A 16,977-nucleotide genomic window follows, 5' to 3' on the forward strand; every position below is an offset into this window, starting at 1 on the left:
CAAGAATACAGATCTCTCCAGGGATGCTGTATTTGTATGGAGAAATAATTCCTCGTGCAACAGCTAGAATGAAGGTCTTTCTAAAGAATTCTTGATACCTCCATCACAGGTGGTCTTTTCTCTTTGCTTTCTCTGGCAGCGGCCAGCCTCTGCATGCAGCCAGGAGGTTATCCAGTCCTAAATGGGGAATGCATTTCGAACACCGCCCCAGGGTCCAAAGGGGATTGATAACAGTGTCAGCAACTGTCCTCAGTGGATGTGGTGGTGGGGCGTCCTGGACCCCAGCAAGCCAGGAGGCGTTGTAGTATTGGGGATTAGGTCTTACTCTCCATGTCTCTGTGCGGTGCACCATTCCCTTGTCTCGGAGAGTCTCTTATTGGGATCGGGATTAATGATTGTCCCTTGGAAATCCTATGAGACTGACTCTGCAGACCTTCTCTGTTGTATACACTATTTTTGTATGTATGTCTGTATGAGGGGAAATAACACCCAAGATCATCCAAATCTGCTGTCAGATTTTGAGGCAGAAAACTGAAGTCAGTTGTAGAAGGCTTCCTTTATTCCTCCTCACTCTCCAGATTGATTTCATGCATTCAGGTGTTTAAAATTCCTAATGAAGTGCCTGACAGCTCATTTGGTTTGAATGAACCACCAGACCAAATGAGTCACTTATTGGCCTGCTATTGACTTGGCATATTAAAGAGAAACAATTGATTGGGTTGCATAATCATCCCCAATTAAATGCTCTTACCAGTCCAGGAATAACTAATTTCTGCCTTTAAACTTTGCTATACTCTCCTCCCTCAGATGCTTCAGGTAATGAGATGAGCAGCCTTAGAATTAGGAAAGTTTGGGGGAGGATCTTTGGGGAGAAAGAGAGATTCAAGAGAAATCAGAATCCATGAGAAATACTTCTTAAGGAAAGGTTTTTGTTTTTGTTTCTGTTGATGGGAGAAGTCATGGAAAATCTATCAGAAGGAAAAATTAGATCATTTTATGAATTCAACTTAATTTGGAGCACTACTCAATTTTTTAGTTAATTGGCAGAAAAAAAATTTTTTTGTTTTGTTTTAATTAAACCCATCGATCAAGGCTTACAGAGTCTCAGATGGATCTATTTCACGTTGTCTATGTAGTGCAAAAGCAGTCGTCTTCCATCCTGGAATGTTCTCAAGGTGACATCTAGAGGATATTGTGGTGATATCTCAGGATGTTATTGATATGTTTGCATTCTGGAAGGAAGTTTTGTCAGACAGCTGGTTTAAGCGAGGCCTCTTGTGGTTAATGGTTCTATAGAGGGTAGTACCCAAATTACAGGAGTCCACAGTGAAGTTCCTTCTTGAGTAATTCTTGTGGATAAAAATAAACTTAAAAAAATTCTGGCACCAAAATAAAACGATTGGAGTTTCTACAACTGTTTTGCATAACTTAAGAATGCATGTATCTTGGAACCAACTGCACTGAATCCTTGTACTGTGCCAAATCATGGGGGTCTATCCTTGTCCAGCAAAGCTTCTGATGAGCACAAAATAGATTGGTTTGAATCTAACTATTTTTTTTCTTTTTTAGCCAGTTTTTTTGGCATATTTTAATTTAGGGTATTAAGGCTGTGAAAAGATCAGAAGGCAGACATTTGCGCCTAGGAAGCTGTGAGCTGGGTAATCACATCTGTGGAGATGTACAGCCAGCCAGCTCTCTTGAGCACAGGGTGTTAACACAGGAGGGGGAGGTAGTACAAGGTCAGACCAAGGAGGGTGGGTGCGATATCAGAGGCCAGAGAGTGCCAGATGACAAGAGTGGTGAGCTTAGAAACTTGGGAAGGATGACGAAAAGATGGAAGTAGACGTAGCCCAGCGAAGACAAGATTGAGTGAGTTAGCGCTGGGCCTCCAGGATGGTAATTTGCAACCAGTTGCCCTTGCTGAGGCCTCAGCAAGCAAAACAGGTTAAACCTCATCAGCAAGGAATTAGTTGAGGCAGAAGAAAAGATGAATAGGAGTTGTCATGTACCAGAATGATAAATGGAAGGAGGGAATATGACCTTTCTTCCCAGTGATCTTCACTTCTAAAAAGCCAGCCCCGATACAGAGGAGTCAAAGGAACTAAATCCTTCCTAGACAATAATCAGTATCATTCATTTACATTTTGACACTCAGTCTTCCGAAGGCGTCCTGAACCATGGTTGGTTCTTGACATTTGGAGTAAAACATTTAATCCAGATGAGCAGTCATTTAAATCTGACCATCTGCCCTGTGGTCCCCACCCCACCCCCAGCCATTACCTCAGCTCCGCTGCGCGGTCCCAATGGGGTGCTCCCCAAGAGCCAGTGCAGAGACCTGGAGTGATCTGAAAGGGGATAGCTCAGTAGGGAGGGTGGAAATGCCTCATGCCTCAGGGCAATATGAGTCAAAGGTGGACAGACAGGCAGTTGGAAGAGGAGGGAGGAAAGAAGGCTTGAACAAGTGAAGAGAGAAGGCCATGGAACTGGGAGCAGGAATAAAAGCTGTGAGACAGGACGCAGAGAGTGCTGATAGCTCCAGAATGAAGGGTAATCTGATGTTGAAAGCAAGGTGGGCTCTCTGGGAAGATGAGGGCAAGTGTAGTGGCCTCTGGGGGGAGGTCAGGAGGGTAAGAATTTAACATTGGAGGGGTTTCCTCTGGGTTGAAACTAGATAACACAAAAAAGTGCTTCATGTGCCTTTGGCTAGAGGACTAGGGATCGTTTATGTGCTCATTTCCCCTCCCGAACTCCACTGCTCATCTCTGCCCTGGACACCCCCTTACCCATTACGAGCTCAGCAGGCACTTTCTCAGGACCATGCTTTCCACTCCTGAGTATGTTTTTGTCTACCCGGAGACAGATGCTGCTTTAGTTACAGAGTTTCTTCGTTGCTGGGGGCCCTCAGCGTCTGTGCTCCTGCCCGCCTCAGCGAGTGGGACGTTGTAGGAGAGCTGCACAAGGTGCTTGCACCGTCCACGGGCGGCCACCTGCTGCTCTCCCCAGGCCCGCTTCCCTGTGCGTGCCCGGATCCGGCCCTGTTCTCCAGGTTGTCACCAGCAGGTTGATCCCGCTGTTCAGTCCTTCAGTGCCCAGTACTCAACGCCTGTAAAGAGAGAAGTAGACATGTGATGTGGATGTCCATCGCACCTCCACTGAGCTCCTTTTGCCCTGTGGAAGGGCCCATCTGTGCAGGGTGCTGGCCCAGTACTGACCGGGGCCCGGAGAAAAGTTTCCAACAGTCTGGGCCAGAAGAAAAGCCTTTACAGAGCAAAGAAAGGTGGAGCAGTAAGTCTACTAGAGGGACAGGGAGATGCCAAGCCGGGGCAGAAAACCCCGGCTGGAGGACAGCGATGGAGCTGAATGAGCTCAACTCCAAGTGCCACTGCCCACAAGGACACAGCTAGTAGCTACCAGAGTCAGCCTGCAGACCTAGCATCCTGGGTCCAGACTCCACAGTCCTCTGCCACTTGCTAGAAATCACGTTGTAAAAAGTCGCTTATCATGAGAGGTTGAGTAGTGTATAACTTCTTAACAGAAACATTTTAGTTTAACTTGAAAACCTAAAGATGTATCGTTAATGTCTGTGCTACTTCCTTACCTCTGCACAGAGGAAGCAGGGCCACGAGACACTCTCGGACCAGACGTGCCCTTACATCTGGGGGACAGCTCTTCTAAGGCATAATGCTATGGAGACAGTACTCTACTCCAGACTTAAATCTGGGCTGTGTAATCGGTAGAATTGCCTCTTGTATGCAGGAACAGAATCAAGGACATGCCTCGAACAGATAGGTAGAAACAGCTCATTTTTGAATGTAGTGAGGGTTGTGAACAGTGTCTAGCTCTACTTTTACTCATATAATCATTGTGATAAACCAGTGAGTCATCATCAGCGCCTGTGATTTGCCAGTGAAGAACCTAGAGTTCAAGAACACCCCGAAGATCACTCAGCAGGAAAAAGGTACAGGCCTCGGATTCCAGCCCGGGTCTGTCAAACCTCCAAAGCCCACGGTCCAAGCCATTCATTTTGCTGCCAAGCCATTGGAAATAAATCGCTTCAGTTAGGCCAACAGTATTAATGAGTTTCTCTCAGAGTCCCTTCCAACCCTGAGATTCTAGAATTCTATTTCTAAAAGCTTTTTAAGTAAAGAATAGCATGGTAGCCCTCTGATCTAGCACAGTGCTCCAGGAACCTCTTTGGGGTGCTCTAGGACACTCAGGTTGGAGGGTCCTGATGGGGCTTAGTTTCCCACACCTCCAGCTCAGTTCTCACTGGGTTTGCAAGAGGGTCTAGCATCAGAGGGGGTAGTGTGATTTATATCTCAGCCCTATGAAATTTGAAGACAAAATACTATATTAATATTGTACCCTGTAAATCTTTTCTCGCATTAGCAGCCTTCTGGTAAAGTTTGCCAAGGAAGCATTGCCATATGTGCTGATGGAGCTGAACTAAAATGAGAAGATTAGAAAACTAACCACACTAATAAATTTCATTTGAGGCAGTTGGAAAATAGACTGCTGTTTTGACAAGTTCGAAACAACACACACATCCATCCTCTGTTAAAATGAGTTTCCACAATCCAACAGAAACATCTTATATTAGAAGCCTCATTTTTCTGCTGAGTTACCCAGATGTCAAACATACATGTGCTTTAAACTTCCCTGGGATGGTGTTGGAGTGCCATAACCAGACTGGCTGTTTTAGGCATTACTGAGCCACTCCTCTCCCCCAAACCCCCAGGGGGCGGGGAGTCAGGGATCCGGAAGAGTTCCTGAAATCCCCACCTCTGGGACTTTTCTTTTTTTTTTTTTTTTTAAAGATTTTATTTATTTATTTGACAGAGAGAGAGATCACAAGTAGGCAGAGAGGCAGGCAGAGAGAAAGGAGGAAGCAGGCTCCCCGCAGAGCAGAGAGCCTGATGCGGGGCTCGATCCCAGGACCCTGAGATCATGACCTGAGCCGAAGGCAGCGGCTTAATCCACTGAGCCACCCAGGCGCCCCTCTGGGACTTTTCATTGTCCCACACATCATGCCCCCTTCCAGAGGGCATTTATGCAGGGCTGCTGGTGTCCAGGCCCATGTCCGTAGTGGCACTTGGGACAGGTCATGGTCCACAGCTGCCTTTGTTTCCCCAGTTAGCCAGAGCAGTCACCACAAGAGTGGTCCTTATCCAGTGTGTCCCCAGGGGCCAACATCTGGCTAAGTCTTAGGAATGGGTCTGTACTTTGGTTTTATTCTTACTGAGTTGAAATTGTTTATTTAGTGAAACTCGGCCTCCGATTATATTAACTTTAACCTCTTGATTACTCTTCCTGCCTTAGGTCTCTGGCCCTAGCATCTGTCCTTCACCTGCCTCTAGAACTTTGTATTCTTTGAATTTCGCTCTCTACTTCAAAAGCCACCCATGTATCTACAGACTTTGGCCCAAGCTCCTTAGTGTGCCCTGGGAGAGAAGCAGTATGCTGTAGCAGTACGATGCACCAGATAGGAGCACCCCCTCCAGCCAGACTGCCTGGGTTGAACCCATTCTCCCATCTAACAGCTGAGTGACCTTGGGCAGGCTCCTTGAAGTCTGTTTCAGTTTCTCTTGATGGGATAAGAATAACTTGCACTGAGTTACTGTTTTGACTTACATGGATTAAGTGTGTTGATTCACCTAAAGCCCACAGAATAGTGCCTGACATGTGGGAGGTGCCCCCAAATTCTGGCTGTCACCACTGTCACTACGACGGTTACTTAGCACCCGGTCTGTGATCCAGCCACAGCCTTCAGTCGTCTTGCCCCAACCCGACGGTGCCGTGCTCTTCAGACTTTGCTGCCTGTTGCTCACTGGCCCCAGCTCTTTGCTCCAGTGAACCTCTGCATTGCCTTCGAGATAGATCTAGTACCTCCTCCTCTTTGATGCTCTCCTCATTCCTGCAGGAAACAGCTGGTTCTCTCCACTGTATTCATGTAGTTCTTTGATGCCTCTGGGTTCTGGGACTTACCAGAGATCCAGAGATGGTTTATCTTTCTTTTTTTTTTAGATGGTTTATCTCCCTTCAGGGGCACACGGAGACACCTAGGGTTCCCTTTTCTTCTACACTGAGAATTTCTCCTGGGGGCGGCACAGACCTCACTGTGTCCATCCCAGTTCCTTCCAGTCCCAGGCATGGCAGAAGGCTCTTGATAAATGTTTGCTGAACAAATAAATATCTGCTGCCCTACATTCAGTCTTAAATACAGGGTTTTCTCTTTTGTTTCGTTTTTGTTTTTTGCTGTTCATGGTACATTACTAAATTTATAGTGAGAAAGACAAATCTCGATAGCTTAAAAGGCTGGCTGAAGTGATTGTGTCTAACACTGGAGTCATTTGGCTCTGTGGGCTGTTTTTTATTAGTCATTTTAAAAGACTGTCACAGGGTGGTTATAGAGACAAGAGATCATCACTTAAATCACAGTGCTTTCAACCCATCCATGGTTTTGGTCTGCAATTTAATGATGAGAAAAATACATCTAGTGAGTAAATATTTTAACTAAGCATTTTGGTACTTGACCTGAATGCAGAGGAAAATGGAAATTGTAAACGTTAAGGTGTAGTTAAAACAGCACATCCCTCTGTTTTACCTGTAGAAATTAGCATTGTACTTGTATAAAGTCATAACAGAGCCTCTTTTCTCCTATCAGAGACATCGCATTCTATCATTCAGTATAAGTAAAAGATTCCTAAGTGAATCTAGTTCAGGAGGAGAGAGTGAGTGCTCACTTTGAGCAAGAGCACTTGCTTGGGCCAGGTGGCTTCGTATTCATGTTTTCTGTGCTGCTTTGGTTCATTTAGATTATACAGAGCATAGCCCACCTCCCAGCTAGTGAGAGCAGAGTTTTGGTAAGAGTTTACTCAAGAGAGAAAGAAGGCAGAGATCCCCCAGCGATGCCACGGTAGGAATGTCCATGGAACCTGGCCTCAGAGGGACCAGAAGATGGTCAAGGCCACTCCCCCCACCCCCCCACCCCGACCTGGGCACCCTTCATGGGCTGTGTTCTCTCTCTTTGGTGTCACTGTTGCATTGGCTTCCCATTCTCTTCTGTCTGTCCGTCCACTTCCTTACTCTTACGTTCCTCGTGCTTCATCTAAGTGTTTGGCCATCCAGGGTTCAGCCACCCCCACTCCCCATCTGCAGGGCGTCTGTTACCTCGGCGCCTCTGCTCACTGGCCCTTCACTCTTAGGAGTCTGTTGCACAGTGGGTGAAGATCGCCCACTGGCCAGCTCCGCTTAGGCTATCAGCTCGTAGGGCTCAGGTTGCTGGACTTGTGACCTGCACGTGTTTTAGGTGTCTTATCCTTGTGCAATTAGCTGTGGGTCTGGGGTGAAGCAGGTTGCAGATATGGCGCCCTAGAAAAGACATTGCAAACTCAAAGGTTTCTAGGATCCGGGCAGGTTATGTACGTGAAGAAAGGCAGGGTGTGAGAGGCAGATTCATGTTTGCTGTGGGGCACAGGACAGGTGAGTGTTGTCTAAAAACACGGACTCTCGAGGAGGAGGGCTTAGGTTGGAATCCCAGCCTCACCATTTATCCGCTGGGTGATTCAGAGTGATGAATCTCTATATACCTCAGTTTCCTCTCTGCAGGGTGGTTATAAGAAGTACATGAGTTGGTGAATTGCTTAAGGTGGTGCCTGACACATCATAAATAATACGTTAGCTGTTTTTAGGTCAGCTGTTTTTAAAGAACAGTTTCATTAGCATCTGCATTCTTATCATTGCGTTCCACGGTGAAATGAGCTTGCTCCCATTTTTCCTCAAACATGAAGCTGTTTGTGCTTTTTGTAGAACCAGAGGCATAGAAAAACATTTCTCTCTTGTGAAGATAGCAACAGAGCAAGAAAAATAATGAATGACAGTTGTCCTCAATCCCACGTCATCAGTAGGTAGTTGGGGGGGGACCGATGCTCCAAAAGGCAGTGCCTTGTCCAGCTGGTGCAGGTTGCCATACTGTCAGAAAGCGGCCAAGGGCTGTCAGATCGAAGCAGTCGTCGGTCCATCGATCGATCTGTCTTTACATCTTAACAGTAAGCTCAGATTACATTTGAAACCTTGTGCTACTCTGTAAAACACATCTGCAGACTGGATACAGACAGCCCTCAGGCTGGCAACTTCCAGCCACAGGCTGAGGAAGATGGTGTTTGCCAGGCTGGTCTGGTACAGGGGAGACTGCCAGTGGATCAGCCTTCTTACATTGACGAATTAGAAAATTGTCCCTACCAACAAGGACGGCAGTATGACAAGGGGACAGAACGCTCTGATTCTCAGAGTGAGCTCACGGTGTGTTTCCAAGAAAAGGCTTTTGCCTCTGATTTTATTTTCTTAGCACAAACGAAAATGATGATATTTTTTAGTTTACCTATATCAATCCGCTCCTGTTGTGACTGCCTTTCCCAGAAGCGGCCTTTCCTGTGAAAGGCATCCTCTTTTTGTGCCCTTGATACGTAATTCCCACTCTGTCTAACATGTTTAAAACAGAACTTCTCACTTCCCTCTCCAAACCGGTTGCTCTCCCCAAGCTTCTTTTCTGTCTTCTCTCCACACACACACACACACACACACGCACACACGCACACCCCCCCCCCCCCATTAGTATGCCCTTTTTCCCACACAGTAGCGTGAGTGGTCTTTAGAAAATATGAAGTAGTGTATCACTCTCCTGATGGGGGCCTATAACTAATTCCCAGCTAACGCAGGATCTTGGCCCACAGCGCTGCTCTAGCATCCGGCCCCGACCTGTGTGTCTCTCTCCTCATGCCGGCTCTGTGCCTGCTGGCTCACCGAAATTCACCCTCATTTTTGAGCACACTGGGCTTGTTCCTACTCTGCTTTCTTTGCCTTATCTGTTCCCCCTCCAGAATGCGTTTTTCCCCAATTGTCACGTCTTCAGGAAAGCCTTTCCCTTCCTTCCGTCTGAGGCTGGTCAGAGCAAGAACCTTGTTTGTCTTGTGCTTGTCACCAAGTTATAATTGCTAAATGAATGAATGGCTGAACTGTGGGCCTTCGGGGGGTGGGGAGATGAGAAGAGCATTAGAAAAAAAATAATAGAGTCACTAAAGTACACTTACTTCACGTATTTAAGAGGCAGGAGGGAAAAGAACAAACTTATGGAATAATGAGATTTCCTCTCTCACTAATGCTGTTGATTTACCCAACGTGCAAACGACCCAGAATATAAGAAGGAATTTACTTGGTCCTGATGTGGCTCTTAGACACATTTGTACTTACACATTCCATTTTGAGTATTCTCATTAAAAGTAATCGCAGAAAATCGCAGCCAAGATTGCCCCAGTGTTTAGATGGTGATCCCTTCTTTAGAGCTGTTGATTTCTTTAGTTAACAGTATTTTATTTAATATACTTCTGCTTTTTGTTGCTTCTTAGGTCTGTTGCCACAGTTATTGGGAGTTGCCCCAGAGAAGGCCATAAAACTTACAGTAAGTCTTTTCAGTTAATGCTTCGTATGCAGGGAGTTTGCACACACTCAGGAGTCTAGCAGATTCTCAGGTTTGTGTTTCCTCGGAGGTGCTGGCTTCTTCGAACCTAGGGCACTCATCACACAGAGCTTGTCACTGTCCTCCACTGAACACTGAACATCCAAAAATGTGATGCTATATTTGAACAGGACCTGTGGTGGCTGCTACCCACCACCGCCACCACCGTCAGCCTCTGCCACCAGTGCGGCAGCAGCTGCCGCTAAATTTGCCTCCACCCGTGCTGTCTGTACGGTACATGCATGTACCTGTGTGACCTGTTCTTGTTTCACCTCCAGCGAAGTGGGACCTGGCATTTATACATGAGGAAAGTGAGGCCCACAAGGTTTCAGTATTTACCCGTGTCCACAGTTCCTGTGGACAGTTCCTGAGCGGAAAGATTAGACTCCAAAACCGGGTTTTTCTGACTCCAAAGTGGCATGTGCCATTGATAGAATTCATGGTTCGGGCGTATTCCATAAGCATCTGCCAGGCCACCTGACAGGGGTCTGAGTTCTAGCTGAAGTTGATCAATTTTCCAGTTCCAAGTTCTCTTGTGACACACGGAAGATACTCAATAAATTTGTGGAATGGACAGATACTGCTGTTACATGACGAAGGTCATAAAGCCCCAGAAAATTAAACTCTTCCTTGAGATTGGGCTCTGTAGCCTTGGGGCCTGAAATTCTTTTACTGTGTTACTGTGTGGCCTCAGGACAACGCATCTTCTCTGGCTTGTATCTTCCAAAAACGTGGTTGATTTTTAAGATGGCCTGTAGTACATGCAATTTTTGAGTACATTATATTTAGTTAATTAAGGTTACTGATGTTGAGAAGTCTTAGATACTGAATTTCTACTAAGCTAAAAAATCTGCTTAGCCAACTTTTTCTCGGTGATGCGTTTTGTTTTAAATTTTGTTAGCAGACGTGAAAGTGATTTTTAATCAGACTCCATAATCCAGTTTTTAACTTCTAAAATGTATGTTTTTATTATGTTCTTGGTGTCAATATGTCTCTCTTACCTCATTGTAATTGGCAGACATATTTGCATTTGAGGCTTGTAAGCCATCTATCTTTTTTTTATTTTAAAGACTTTATTTTTAAGTAATTGCTACTCCCAACATGGGGCTGCAACTCACAACCTGGAGATCAAAGGTCATGCTGTCCACCCACTGAGCCAGCCAGCCGCGCCTAAGCCATCTGTCTTTCGATTTCTTTCTCCCAAGACATCAGGGATACTCATATATGTTTTACCTTTAAAAAAAGTACATATGTGTTATTAAAGGCACTTCTCAAACTCTTTTAAGATCCTTAATTTATTCAGTTTATGATTACTTGAGTAATACTGACAGAGAACATATTTACATTTGAATATTTATATGTGTTTAATGACTTTCTTTATATTTTTCATCAGCTTCTGTAAATATTTTTCTTTAAGGTGAATGATTTTGTGAGGGATAAATTTATGCGCAAAGATGGTTCGGTCCCACTCGCAGCAGAGATTCTTGCTGGCGGCTGTGTAAGTACCTTTTGCCTGTGTTTTACCTGTGTTGCAAAGACTTGTTGCACATGCATACCCCCACCGTGGTAACCTAATGTGGACTAAGGCTTCTGTTCAACCACAGATCCTGTGCAGGGGCAGAGTCCTCTAGGGCCCGAGAACCATTCCTGAGATGGAAGGGTAAATGTTTCCGATCTTATTGCCTGTTAAGTCATGCCTGTTCAATCCATCATTGCTTTCGGTTGGTTCCGCAGTAGAAGTCATTTGTGGCAGAAAGTGTTTGGCCTTTGAAAGAATCTTTGCTGACCTTTTCCTAAAGTTCATTTGTAGTACGTTCTTCTGTCAGGGCACCCTCTGCTGGGCCACGCGCTAAAATCTGTAATTCATGGAGTCGGCAGCCGTGGCTCTCTGCTTTGCTTGACCTTCCATATCCCAGCACCTGCTCAAGCTTCTGTGTGCTTCTGGAAGAAGGATGCTGCGAAGCAACTGGCTGAGTGTGCTCCACATTGTCGAAAGTGCTTGGAATGAGTATTTCTTTCTGTGGATGAACGGCCTGCATCTTGTTCTTAAGCTCAGCAAAACGTGATGTCTAGTTTTACCTCATGTATAAGTTTGTTCATGGGAATGCAAATACTTTAAGTAAATTAAACTCTTCTACAAAGACTGGCGCTATTTGAAGATATGGTCGGTTAAATAAACGGGCTTTGATCACTAGGGCAATACAATATTGGTATATTTTCCATCTAAACCTGTTTCTTAAAGATGAAGTCACTTATTTTTTCAATTAGTTCTGTGCAGGTAATGGGCTTCATAGAATAATTTTTTCTTAAAAATCATTGCATTTCAATGCTGGGCAAACACCTGAGAATATTAAACCTTTGCTGGGAAAGGGCTTATTGTCCTGTCTGACTTTGAATGGGAGTTCCTTAAAGGGAGGAGGAGCTAAGAAGTCATCTTGGTCATTCTTAAGAGGTAGACGGAATTTGGCTCTTGCCTGACTCTCTTTCTGTTTGATCAGTGACCTGTCGTAGATGGCCAGGTAGGGTCCCCTTGTCCTGTAACTTTAGGAGCATTCAGTCTGGAAAAAGGGAGGCTTTCTTATTCTAAGTAAAAAGGGCACACAGTGATAATCAAAAAGAATATTATTAGGAGGTGCAGAAGCTGCTCTTCCTGGTAAGTACTTTTCATTTGAAACAACAGGAGTGCCCATTTGCGTCTCTGGGTTTTCTCCTGTTGAAGGGGTGCGTCCCATCTACTGCCTCTGGCCTGGCCTCCAGGCTGTTGCAGGGGTGTTTCTGGCGGGGGGGGGGGGGGGGGGGGTAGGGGTAGGAGGGGTTGTTTCTCTTAAGTCAGGTTTTAAACCTTCTTGAAAAGACATGATTATGTATCGCCGTAAGAATTTAAAATGTGAAATTATGTGACACTGCTCAAGATTTTGGCAATAACCTGCAGGTTTATAATCTTTTTAACGAAAACACCTTGCCAGCACGTGGGTCTGGGAGATGGGTTGTGGCACGTACTGTCTGCTGTAGGTGGTCTTGTTTTCTTGTCTGTGATCGCCCATTTCAAACACAAAGCACAGATTGGCATCAGAAGTGGTGCCTAGTTGTTGTAAAGGGGTGCAGCCCTTCTTGAAGCCTGATCTAAACACGGGCTTAAAATTGGAGCCACTCGGGCTTTACAGCTACTTAAAATATCTGTGAAATGAGGTTTACCATCCTTCATCTCAAAGGTGGGTAGACCGTGTCCTCGGTATTTCAAGGCTCCTGCTTTGCTCCCTCCGCCCCACCAATGCTGCTTTAAGAAGTCAGAGTTTATTGTTCGAGTGAGCAATCCTGTAGGTAGCAAAACAATCCAGACCCGTCAGCTCTCTGAGCAGCGTGTTTTTAAAGCAGCAGCGTCTTCCTTTGCTGCGACAGAGTTTTCCCACCCTTGAAACTAGACACACACCTGAGAAGGTCCTCGTGGCTTCCACAGCCTTGTCTCTCCAATTGGGAATACAAAGGGCTTTGAAGGGCTGTGTCACATGATGAGCTCCCCTTCTTAGTTCACCCAAGCATGCCAGGCATTGTCTTTTAAGTCCCCGGGGGAGCTCCCCTTGCTTCATTATTACTGAGAATTAGTACACATGGCTGACTTTTCACTTGTAACTGAAGCTGCTCATGTCTTTGAAGAAGGCTTTTTCTGTTTTATAGTCTGTTTTCTGCAAAAACAGGAAGAATATGCAGGGAGATCTTTGTCTTATAACCTTCCCAGCACTTGGCAAAACGAATAGTCTGTTTTATTATATTGTTTTGGAAAAACAACCACAATGGTAATAAATTTGGAGGAAAATTTTAGAAGAAAAAGACAACAAAACTCCATTCATTAATTTATTTTTTATTATAGCAACATCTCTAACTGAAGAAATAAAATCTTCTGTTTCATTGATGTGTATAAAAGGATCAAATCTGACTTTATCTTAAAGTCATTGTTTGCACTGAGAGTAATTTTGGTTTAGAGCACTATTAAAAATTTGACTTGAGCTTTCTGAGCATTTTTATAGATTCACACATAACAGTGGTGGTATATTCAGCACTGTTCCAGACCAAACTAAAATGCTGAGCCTGGGGTTTACAAACTCTGAGTCTGAAAAGTTCTTTGCGGTGCGTGTTCTCCATACGTTGCTTTGCTATGCGCTATATTAGGCAAATAGTTGTAGGAGTTTTGACAGAGACCCAGATCCTCAGGCATCCCTGCACGAAGTATATATATCTTCTGTTTCTTTCCACCTTTCTCCTTCTTGGGTCAGAAGCTCGGTGCCTGGAGGGGGGCACGATGAGAGGCCGCTGGTCAGTGGCGGTGGAGCTCACAGGAAACGTGGCAGAGGAGAAGGGGCCTGTCACTGCTCCCTTCCTAGTAGGTTCCCAGGGAATTTAAAAACTGACGTCACCTCTCACCACGTTGTTGTTACCTACTGTGTTGCTACTACTTACACCGGACACACGTGGTGCCTCGTCTGTAAGCGGCAGTCCTTAATTTTGCAAAACAGGTGTCTGTTGACGGAGTTCTGTGCATCTGCTGAAGTAGAGGGTTGAAATCCTGAGGAGTCTGGGGTCTTCAGTTTTTGATCCTTTGATCTTAACAAGTCATCAGATAAGGAAAGACAAGTGGTGCCATGACTGGTTTCAAGGAGAAGGTAAATATGAGTAACTTATTTGGCATGAAAATAAATCTACATTGAAATGAAAAGAAATACTATTCACTGGGGGAAAAAGTGACCAACTCTAAACCTCTCTCTTTTAAAGCTCAGATTTAGTAAAAATTATTTGTATACCAATGGAAAATGAGAGCTTTCTGTGCTAATTTTTAGAAAGACAGGTAAACATGCTTTTTGAGCAGTAGTCCTTTGAAAGTAGGCCCACGGTATTTTCTTCCTTTGCGATCCCCACACACAAACACACCAGTGTAATACATCTAATGCTTGTGGCAGTTTATACTCACATCAAGTGGCAAAAGCAATTGATGTGCCTCATCACTGGTTTGGAAAAGGACTGGTGAGGCCTCACTGCAGTGCCCTCCACGTATGGCCCTGTCGTCATTGCCTGTATTCCCGTTACTATGGTGAGCCCCACAGGTGTGATACCTTTATTCCTGTGAGTATAGCTGTGTATCAGATACCATTTTTGAGGCACGTTTTTATCACTCGCCTCTTTTACATCACCTTCAGTTGTGATGAATCTTCCTTATGTAAAAAAACAAAAAGGTACAGACACTCGTGCTCACCGCTTAGCTTCAGCGGCCAGACTCCACAAATGCGGCTGGAGGTCCTCCGCTTTCTGATGTGATAGCTTGTCCCTCCTTCATCTCCCAGGAGATAACCTTATCCCGAAAGTGGCGATTTTCATTTCTGCGCATGTCTTTATACTTTCTATAAGTACATCCCTGAGCAATATAAATGTTGGCCTTTGGAGGCTTCTTTCTGTAGGACAACTCACGATTCTTACATTGATGCCTTCGCTGTTTTTCCCGCTGGTGCAACTCATGTACTTTGTTTGCAAGAAAAGAACAGTAAATGGGAATATAACATTCACACGTTGTAATGTGGCATACTGTGAGTATGCCTGTTACAGATGTGTGGATTTATAGGATTTTGTATAGATATAATTGGGACAGTGTATTTATTTGACCAATTTTTTTTGTAACTTGCAGTTTCTTCCCTAGACCTTCCCCTTGTTCCTTCCTCAATCTTCACCATTTAAACTCATGCCCAACACTAAGCAGATTTAAAATTACAACCCTCCTCACTGCCAGCATCCATGCTCCCTCTCTGCGTTACTGCCCCACGCCTTCCCTCCCTCCTGATGGGAATGACCTCAGTGTGTTTCTCCATCATTGAGGAGGAGCAGTGTTCTGGTTATCTCCTGTTGCATAACAAGTCACCCTAAAACTCAGTGGCCTCAAACGCAGTTTATTATCTCTTACGTTTCTGTGGGTTGACTGGGCTCGGCTGGGCGCTTCTCATTTCTGATCTCCACGTGGTTACCAGCAGAGAGCCGCCGGGGCTGGAGTCATCTGAAGGCTTGACAGGGATGGATGTCCAAGGTGACTCCCTTGTGGCTGCAGTGATGACAGCGAGGCTGTTGTACGGCGCTCCTGCTGTGGCTTCTCTCGTAGCTTGGGCAGCTTGATTCTGAAGGGGGCTTCCCCAAAGTAGGCATTTGGAGAGCCCTAGGCAGAAGCTGCAAGTCTTCTTAGGACCACTTAAGACTTTGAGTGTCACTCCTCCTGGATTCTGTTGGTCAAACAGACCTCATCTGCCAGAGTTCAAAAGGAGAGAAATTAGATTTTTACCTTTCAGTGAGAATAACAGTAAAGAATCTCCAGACTGCCTCTGGAGGTGTCAGCAGCCAGTATCGCAGCACAGGAACATCCTCACTGCCTCTACTTAGGATGATTTCATTGTTCATCCGACATCTTCTCTGAGGGTCTGTTGCTGATTCTAGAACCCATTCCTGCTTCAGATCCCTTTTTCGCTGCAGGCGGCAGAAACTCTAAAGTAACAGTAGCAAAATGAGGGTTTACTAAGGGTGTCTGTGAAACTAAAGGTGCTTGAGAATTGAGGCAGTTCTGGGAACTGGCTGCTTTCTGCATTTTCTCCTCTTGGCCTTCTTGGTCTCTCTCACAGTGACTTTACATGTCTCTGCACATTTTCTTAAGATTGTATTTTTTTTTCCAAAACAGTTTTTGGTTCACACAACTGGGAGAAAAATACAGAGATTCCCCTGAATACCTTTTACCCCTACACATGCATAAACTCCACCAGCATCAACATCCCCCAAAGAGTGGTATAGTTATTACAATTGATGCACCTGCACTGACACATCTTTATCATTCAAAATCCGTAATTTACCTTATGGTTCATTCATGGTGTTATACATTCCCTGGGTTTGGACAAATGTACAGTAACATACATCTATGATATTAATAATCATACAGCGTATTTTCACTGTCCTAAAAGGCTCTGTGCTCTGCCTATTCATCTCTCCCCTTCTCTTCCACCCAAAGCTCACTTCCATCAATCTTTTTACTGTCTTTACAGTTTTTTCCTTTTCCAGAATATCTTAGAGTTGGAATCACGTAGTGTGTAGCCTTTCCAGATTGTCTTCTTTCACTTAGTAATAGCACTTCAGGTTCCTCTGTGTCTTTCATGGCTCAGTAGCTCATTTCTCTTCAGACTGAATAGTATTCCTTTGTCTGGATGTACCAGCAGTTTATTTATTCATTCTCTTACTGAAGAACATCTTAATTTCTTCCAGGTTTGGGCAATTATAAATAAGATTGCTATAAATATCCTTGTGCAGGTTTTTGTTTGAAAACATAGTTTTCAACTCCTTTGAGTAAATATCAAGGAGTACAATTGTTGGATCTTATGTTAAGAGTTTGTTTAGTTTTATAAGGAACCTCTGAACTGTCTTCCAAAGTGGCTGTACCATTTTCCATT

General features: G+C 44.8%; 1 protein-coding gene across 3 annotated transcripts in view; it reads left to right on the forward strand.

Annotated features, from left to right (window-relative positions):
- Nucleotides 1-16,977, forward strand: part of SLC25A13 (solute carrier family 25 member 13) — a 182,654-nt gene that overhangs the window by 117,498 nt on the left and 48,179 nt on the right. For all 3 annotated transcript variants that reach the window (XM_046020856.1, XM_046020857.1, XM_046020858.1), the window contains 2 exons: nt 9,405-9,457; nt 10,932-11,012. In XM_046020856.1, the coding sequence (XP_045876812.1) occupies nt 9,405-9,457; nt 10,932-11,012 (134 nt within the window). The remainder of the gene's footprint in view (nt 1-9,404; nt 9,458-10,931; nt 11,013-16,977) is intronic.

This window comes from Meles meles, chromosome 10 (assembly GCF_922984935.1).
Source record: "Meles meles chromosome 10, mMelMel3.1 paternal haplotype, whole genome shotgun sequence".
NCBI classification, from domain to species: domain Eukaryota; kingdom Metazoa; phylum Chordata; class Mammalia; order Carnivora; family Mustelidae; genus Meles; species Meles meles.